Below are 7,988 nucleotides of genomic sequence, written 5' to 3'. Positions count from 1 at the left end.
CAAATGTTGGTTTATTGTATGGGCCCATTTATTTTAATTTATTTCATGAAAAAATTACTTATTTTTTAAAAAATTATTATAAAATTTTAAAATAATATAATAATAAATTATTTTCATAAAACAAAAATCAAGAAAAATATCATAAAATTTAAAAATAACTAACTAATAATAATTTTATTATTATTGTAACCAAACATAAAATAATATTTTCCTTTTTAGAATCTTTACAAAATAAACCTCTCTTCATAAAACCCCTAAACTATCTACAAATAATTTATTTTTTAATCTTAAACAAAAAAAGCCCTATATATAGTTCAGTTTTTGGCTGTGTCTCTGCTTCATTTGCAAACGTGACTTCTTCACTGTTTCAGACCACAGGTTTTTTTGTTTAATTTTTTTTTTAAATGTTTTGAATGCATAAAGACAAGATCACATCAAATTTTCAATTGATTTCTTTCATCATTGTATCTTTGTTGATCTGTATACATCTCTAGTTGCTGAGGTGCATAGTTTGCATTGTTGTCATGCATCTCAACATGATATTTCATTGGAGGAGATAATGCGGTGTAGTACCTACCAGTGAAGGTTGAAACTAGCAGATTGCATAAGGGGATGAGCAAAGTAAGCTCCTAATGTTACTGCAGTGATTGTCAAGTATGGCAACCTGATAAACTCCCTGTAGTAATCTTTCGGTAACTTTTGCCGGCCATCAAGGATTGCCGCAAATGGGACTATGCTTGTTCGAGCTTTAACGGTCTCAAAATCGTCACCATATCTTCTAGCGAGTCGCCTGTCACCGTTCCAAACACCAAATAGATGATGTGCAATCAAGCCAACAGAAGCAGCAACAGCCACAGAATTTCCAATCCAAATTGTGTGAGCTAGACACCATATAACCTGCCCAACCATCTTAAAGACAAAACAACAAAAATTGTTTTAGAGAATGCCAAGTAGATGCTTCACTTTGCTTAGATTTAAGAATGCTCAAACTAAGAGTTTCTCTCAGCATCAAATCGAATGAAATCAGTGCAGTTATTTTATGGCTACATGTCATCATGTCAGAAATGACATACTAAAGGTAGTCCACACTTATGCATCAACAAAAGCAGGAGACATTCGTACTATAAACAGATTCGACGGTACCCAAATAGCACGAAAAGTCATCACAACATCATCCATAAATTATATGGAATCTGACGCAAAAATGGAGATTTGTACCTGTGGATGTCTAGTTATTCTCATGATGCCAGTTTCCCAGAGATGTAACTTAGGCTTGTCAACTGCCGCAACCTCTAGAAGATTAAACGTTGAAGGATATAGGAAGAAGAAGGAAATGAAATTGGCCAGCCACAGAAGGTGGTGAAGCCCAGGAACATTCTGTACTTGCCAGAGTTGAAGTCCATCGTATCTGTGGTTAATAAAATACACCTGCGTCACAGAGAAGTAAGTTTGAATAAACTTCCTTTTATCTAATGAGAGGCTATCTGTTGTTTATAAACGAAGCAAATGCATATATAAAGGTTAAAGAAGATATAGACGCAAGTTATCTTGGACAAGGAAGTGGTTCTGCAGCTTAGAAGAAAAACAGAAAGGAACTTACAACAGTACTGACAGCCAAGGGTAGTGATATTCCTGCAAAAAGAACACGATAAGCTCTTTCTCCAATGACCTTCTCAGCAGTGTCTCGAAAGCTAGCCATGCCACTGTGGACACTGGCAAAGATGAGTATCAGGATCAACATTACCACCTGCAGTGTAATATGTGAAGAGTCAGCTCTGAATGAAAAACCACTCTGATTATCATAGTTAGGCGTCATATGTCAAACAAAAAGACAGAAACAATAATATTACTCATCATGTTAAATGATACAGAGATGATAAATAGATATTGGTAAAAGGAAAGATCATTTTTGCCAACAACTTGTGGTGGAGGCGCTCTCTGCTCATGAGATGAATAACTTCATGATGATCCATAAAAATGTGTTCAGCAAAACTAGTGCCGTTTTCATTTGAGCCAGGTCAACCTTGCATTCCAAAGTTTGTTGAGGATTTACTATTTCCATTCCAAAATGTTGTAGATTTTCCGGGAAATAAATGACCAGGGAGAGTCAACTCCTCTCACAGACAATATCAGAAAAATAGTTTCCACATTTATTAAGGGTGAACCGTGAACAATTCCTGGATTTCTAAATATAAACTGCCCAATTCCAACTAGGTAAATACTAACACTCTTCCCCTTCCAAGCCACAAAGCTTGTCGAATTCAAGTTCAATTTAAATTTAGGAGAGCAGAAAAATATTACAACTTTTGTTATCAAATTTGTTCCCTGTATAGTGAGCTTTGGGTTTTTTCTCTCATTCCTCCCCTCATCCCCCCCCCAAACAAAAAAATCCATGATAGCAAACTATTTTAGGCTATTAAAAGCATAGCTCAGGGAAAAATACTCACTACTTGTTGGGTCCGGAGAGCATCTCGGAAGAGGAGAGAACAGAACTGGGCCACCCAACGGTTCCGAAAGGACACATATAAGCGAGTATGATACTACATATTAACCTAAAACTTTAAGGCGTTGAACTTCTTCTCTACCCAACTCTATCTAATGTAAGACTTTTCTCCACACCAAACAAACCCACCCACACTTAACAACTCAACAATTTCCCCCTCAAGTGTCCACACTTTGAAGAAGTCAACCTATCACCAACAGCTCAGCCTAATAACGCTTGTGGGCTTCCGATCTCAGAAGAGTGGAGAACATAGCTGAGCCACCTAATGATTTCAAGAGGACACTTATAAGCGAATATGATGCTACATCTTAACCCAAAACTTTAAGACGTTGATTTTATGAGTCCTTTCCCCTTATATACATCTTCTTTAACCCAACTCTATCCAATATACAACTTTTCTCCACATCAAGCCAAGTCCATTGACACTTGACATCCCAACACTAGTTTCCTACACACACCATAGCCAACACTTCTGCAAAGTAATACGCATCAATGAAAATCCTTGTATCTAGATATCAAGAAACACCAAATTAATTACATTCATCTATAATACAAAAATCCATAGGAAGCCACGTTATTTATATGCCATAAAACTCACCTCTCCACATTCTAGTTTATCTAAATCTTAATTGACGAAAACGAAATGATCTAAATTTTAATCATAATCATTCTCACAAGCCAAAATCATTCTCCAAATACTGATAAAACTCCCATCCCTAAACTTGAAGGAATAGGTTAACCAAAAGCTTCCATAAACTTGTCCAGCTAGAGAAAGGAAAAAAGAAATTACCTCATGACTATCTGAAAGTCCTGAAACCGCCTCAATGAAAGCTTTACCATAGCCGGTGGAATTGTCAATCCAAACTACATTAAGAACGAACAGAACCACTCCCAAAATTACAGTGAAATAAATCCACGAAGATATCTTCTGCTCCTCAAAATCGAACGCCGCAGAGTCCTCACCCACCAAGCTGGAATCTTTCGTGTCAGTGTCTCCAATAGAAGTACAAGCAATGAATTTCCGAGAAATTAGCGCTGCTTTTGAAGGATTCTTTAAGAAAAAAATATCATTTTTATTTGGTTTCGATACCGGGTTCATGAAAATGGCGGTGGAGACCGAAGAAGAGGGCACAGAAAGTGATCGGCGACGGATTTTGCGGGGTATAGAAGAGACATGGGTTGAAAGCGCAAGAGAAGCAGCCATGGTCAGACCAATTGAAAGCAAAGTGAGTCCAAGAATTATATGCACTTTTTTGAAAAATCTAGATGGAGGGTATCTGCAGAAGGTTATGCTTGGTGTCGGGTCATTTGGAATTTTTGCGCTATTCTGGATGTGACACGTGGAATGGTCTTCAGCAAATAAAAATTTTAATATCATTAGTGGCAGAGCCATTTTAAGAGTTGAAATGGACCTTTATTGCTAGACCATGTCCATCAATAAAAGCTAATATTCGTCATCCTGTGATTATTTTTTTTCATGAAAGCATGTAGATATTTACTCACACTTTTTTTTATTATAAAATATTTTCAATCATTTTATACATATTAAAAATTATTTTTTTATATTATAAAAATATATATATATTTTATTTTTATTTTTTATTTTAAATAATAATACAATTACTTTAAATACCTTCACATTAATTAAAAAAGAGTAAAATTAAAAAAATAGTTTAATTATTACAAAACATTTTATATTTTAAATTAAAAAATATTTTTCAAAAAGTGCCCTGTAAATGGACCGGAGGGAGTATTTCACAGGATCCATATATTATACATGTGTGTCGTATAGGATGTTAGAATTATTGAAATGTGACACTATTTCTCAGCCGTAACAGCATCTAAGAGACTGAGAACATCATTGGAAATGCATGAAAATGCGTGGCTGGCTGGTTTGGTTAATCGAGAAAGGTCTTAGCGTTACCTTATATGCTTTGTAATAGGCTTATTATCCGCGTGTTTCTGGTTAGTGAGATTAACGATTTAATTAATAGACCTCGTGTCATACAACTGACTAAGAAAATTTGGTCAAAAAATCACCTATTGAAATGTATTGAAGGACAATGATCTCCTCAAAGTTGGATCTCATTCTTAATCGTGGGATGTTAAATGTTGACTACACAAGAGAGAAGTACCGAGAAAGAATTCCCATGACATCTGCAAATTAAATTCGAGGGATGGCAGTTATCTGTATGCGGCTCGAGAAAAATAATAATAAATATGTGTAGTATTCACTCACATCTTGTGATCTATGTTTAAAAGGACGTACAAATGGGTAAAGAAACATAAATGTAGGGCACATGAGATTTTTATTTATTTCTGGTCCACATCAGCTTCTCCTTCATTAGCGGTTTCTTGCTGCCAACTTTGCATCCATCACTTTTGTTCCAACTGTGTTTCATTTCCCAGCAGGCCCACCGCATCCTCTCAAATCCAACCTTTTTAACTGATTTGCCTACATAATAGGCCTCTCACTCGACAAGATCCACCCTCCATTTCTACCAAACAAGAGCTCTGCATTTGGCACCCAGTTGAAAGAAAGAAATAAAGAAAGGCTTCATCATTTGTTGTTTCTGATTGTGAGGGGAAGATGTCTGCAGCTGTGGGAGCTGTCTCTGCAACCAAAGACCTTCCCTTTAATCCTCATTTGGAGGAGGAGCTTGAAAACAATGAAGCTCAAGACACCGAAATTGAGACTGAAGCAGAAGAAGATGATGACTCCAAGTTGGAATCTGACAGAGAATTGGACCTCGGCCCTCAATTTTCACTCAAGGAACAGCTTGAGAAAGATAAAGTAACATTCTCTTTTCTTTCTTTCTGGATGCTTCTTTGGTGCTCTGATTTTGCTTTTTGCTCTTCTGATGAAACGAGTGCATTCATTTATTTTCTATTTTTGCTTCATAGGATGACGAAAGTTTGAGAAAATGGAAGGAGCAACTTCTTGGCAGTGTTGATTTCTCTGCCATTGGAGGTACTTTTGAAGTTTTCCCTTTCCAGTTTCTCAAGTTTTTCTTGATTGTAGGGAATTTTCTGCAGAACCCTTTATTCTTTCAAGGAATATGGACATTTTAGAGTGAACTGACCCTCTTGAATTAGATTGTCTTGAGTGTGAGACTTCCCTTCAAATCTAAGAAACAACTTAACTTGCATATTAGCTGTAGAGTTCTTCTGTAAAGTACTGATCAGGAGTAAAATCTCAAACATACCAAGTTAATGTGTTAAAATGCATAATTAAAACTGCTGAATCAAAAACTAGATCCTAATCGTGTACGTGAAATGTACATGACTATGAGTCTTGTGCCATCAAATTTCATTTCATCTACTATTGGATTTTTCCAAGCTGTGAAAAGCTAAACCCCATTTGTTGAAAACCAGAGATCAAAGAGCCAGAAGTGCAAATAGTGAGCCTCACTATAATATGTCCAGGACGGCCAGACGTTATCCTGCCGATCCCATTCACTACTGCTTCTAAGAAGTGTCTCTTCACGCTCAAGGAAGGAAGCAAATACCGCTTGAAATTCACCTTCATTGTCTCTAACAACATCGTTTCTGGCCTCAAATACACCAACGTCGTCTGGAAAACTGGTCTTAGAGGTGAGACAGAAGCTTCCTTTTCTGTTTTCCCAGAATGATTGAGTAACACTGTGCTAGTCATATATTGACTGTCCTTGTTAAATCTTAAATGGCTTTCGTGATTTGCTTTATCCAGTGGACAATTCAAAAAGAATGCTGGGAACTTTTAGCCCACAGCAGGAGCCGTACACATATTTATTGGAAGAAGAAGCAACCCCCTCTGGCTTGTTTGCTAGAGGAAGCTATTCGGCAACAACCAAGGCAAGAAAACCAGTCTAGATGAATTGATTCACTTATTGTTTGGTTCAAAGTTATGCAAACCAGAATGATTGGCATAGATATCATGGCAACGATGGCTTTTTTATCAATAATATTCGATTAACCTATTTTCATCACCATTTTATGCACAACAAAGAAAATAACTAGCTCAATTTTGTTGCTTCAGTTTGTAGATGACGATGGAAAATGCTACATGGATGTCAACTACCACTTTGAAATTCAGAAGAATTGGCCAGCCGAACACTGAGATTCATTCTATGTTACGTTGTTGGTCGATTTGTTTCCTCTGGCATCTTGTATCCATTTGAAACAGATTGAAATCTAACATGTTGTTCATCATATCCAGTGATTGCCTTTATGCACATGCATGCTTGCACTCATGTTTCTACCCCTTCTATGGTTTCTTTTCCTTTTTCTATCAGTACTCAGAAAAAAGAGATGTTTCCTCTTTACTTTGACACCAACAGTATTCCACCTAAGATACCTCAAGACCTAATTGGGATCTAATTTCTAATATTAATCTTCTAGAGGATAGAAAGGGACTCCATGTGGATAAAGAAACGGAAATCAACAAGCATCTCCGGCTGTTAGCTTGGCTTTTTGAAGCAAATGGCCAAAAGGTCCATCAATTCTTAGGTGGTCCTAATGTTTTTCCGGTATGATAAGCACATGCTTTTTGCTACAGATGGAATGGAAAAAACGGGGGGAAAGAAGATAAAGCAAAACTTCAAATGAAACCAATCTTTGACCCCATCCATTTTCATGATTCAAAATTTAAACATAGTCAATAATATTCATATTTAACACTATAACTGTAAGTGATCAGGGATTTGTATTTACTTATCATCTACGTCCTCAAGTAATTTGTGATTCTTCTTCTATAATTATGAAATTGAATCTGACACATCTACCCTAGTCCCACTCTCTTATAATTTGAATTGAGTGTACTTACAGCATTTTTTATATTTTATTTCAAAATCTAGCTCAACAAAGACATGTACTTCCATAATAATTTACATGTGATGTGGATGGTTTAGTTAAGGACATAATAAGTTGGTTCATTGGGCCCTCTTAACTCTTCTTTGAAACAGATAATCTGAGCTGATATGTAATAATGAAGGCTATGAAGTTGTTATAAAGTATTTGGTGAACTCAACCTTACCATTTGCCGACCTGACACACTGTTGTTAGTGCTCCATTAAGTAGTTGGTCAATTGATTCAAAGCCAATCATTTTGGTTGTTAAGAGCATCATAATACGTTTCTGGTATGGTGAAAGAATAAAGCTAAGATGAAAAATTATCATGGGGATATCTCTCTGTTTAGTTTTCTTGTGTTACACTAAAATTTCTCTAATTAAAGACGACGTATAGCTGCAACTTCAAGGACAAACTTTTAGCATATTCACCTCAGCTTATTAGAGCCACTATATTCATGATTCAACTGCCTCATTTCTAGGTATGAAAAAGTAAAAAGCAATATACATAACTCTCATATTCTCCTAATCCATGCAAGACAAATAGATAAGATTATCTGTAACTCAGTATACATGTTACTCTGCGTGCATAGCCACTATCATTATGCCAAACCCTGTATGCTCCTCTCTCTCACAGTGCTCCAAAAAGTGAAAGCAT

General features: G+C 36.2%; 2 protein-coding genes across 3 annotated transcripts; one reads left to right on the top strand and one right to left on the bottom strand.

Moving 5' to 3' along the window:
- Window positions 1–429: 429 nt before the first annotated feature.
- On the bottom strand, window positions 430–3,759 carry LOC129309465 (15-cis-zeta-carotene isomerase, chloroplastic). The gene is made up of 4 exons (XM_054951055.1): window positions 3,294–3,759; window positions 1,601–1,747; window positions 1,219–1,428; window positions 430–909 (listed from the first exon to the last, which is right to left on the bottom strand). Exons 1-4 carry the CDS (start codon window positions 3,705–3,707, stop codon window positions 574–576), a joined length of 1,107 nt encoding a protein of 368 aa, XP_054807030.1. The 5' UTR covers window positions 3,708–3,759; the 3' UTR covers window positions 430–573.
- Window positions 3,760–4,852: 1,093 nt separating this feature from the next.
- LOC129309968 (rho GDP-dissociation inhibitor 1-like) lies at window positions 4,853–7,652 on the top strand. Of its 2 annotated transcripts, XM_054951767.1 has the most exons (6): window positions 4,853–5,297; window positions 5,408–5,474; window positions 5,879–6,097; window positions 6,213–6,337; window positions 6,522–6,651; window positions 7,447–7,652. In XM_054951767.1, the coding sequence occupies exons 1-5, from the start codon at window positions 5,094–5,096 to the stop codon at window positions 6,600–6,602; spliced, it is 696 nt and encodes a 231-aa protein (XP_054807742.1). In that variant the 5' UTR covers window positions 4,853–5,093; the 3' UTR covers window positions 6,603–6,651; window positions 7,447–7,652. The 2 variants fall into 2 exon arrangements, with proteins under 2 accessions (XP_054807742.1, XP_054807741.1); XM_054951766.1 differs by lacking the exon at window positions 7,447–7,652 and having other exon boundaries at window positions 4,854–5,297; window positions 6,522–6,717.
- Window positions 7,653–7,988: the final 336 nt, after the last annotated feature.

Source organism: Prosopis cineraria, unplaced genomic scaffold (genome assembly GCF_029017545.1).
Source record: "Prosopis cineraria cultivar Desert tree isolate PC_DT_omini unplaced genomic scaffold, ASM2901754v1 PC4, whole genome shotgun sequence".
Taxonomy (NCBI): Eukaryota; Viridiplantae; Streptophyta; class Magnoliopsida; order Fabales; family Fabaceae; genus Prosopis; species Prosopis cineraria.
This window is presented reverse-complemented; position numbering and strand designations above follow the sequence as displayed.

Coding starts and splice junctions, on each gene's coding strand:
- LOC129309968 (XM_054951767.1), top strand. CDS start 5,094: ATGTCTGCAGCTGTGGGAGCTGTCTCTGCAACCAAAGACCTTCCCTTT. Junction 5,475..5,878: donor TGATTTCTCTGCCATTGGAG/GTACTTTTGAAG, acceptor GTTGAAAACCAG/AGATCAAAGAGCCAGAAGTG. Junction 6,338..6,521: donor GCTATTCGGCAACAACCAAG/GCAAGAAAACCA, acceptor TTGTTGCTTCAG/TTTGTAGATGACGATGGAAA.
- LOC129309465 (XM_054951055.1), bottom strand. CDS start 3,707: ATGGCTGCTTCTCTTGCGCTTTCAACCCATGTCTCTTCTATACCCCGC. Junction 1,748..3,293: donor GACTTTCAGATAGTCATGAG/GTAATTTCTTTT, acceptor ATTACACTGCAG/GTGGTAATGTTGATCCTGAT. Junction 910..1,218: donor GAATAACTAGACATCCACAG/GTACAAATCTCC, acceptor TTTGTCTTTAAG/ATGGTTGGGCAGGTTATATG.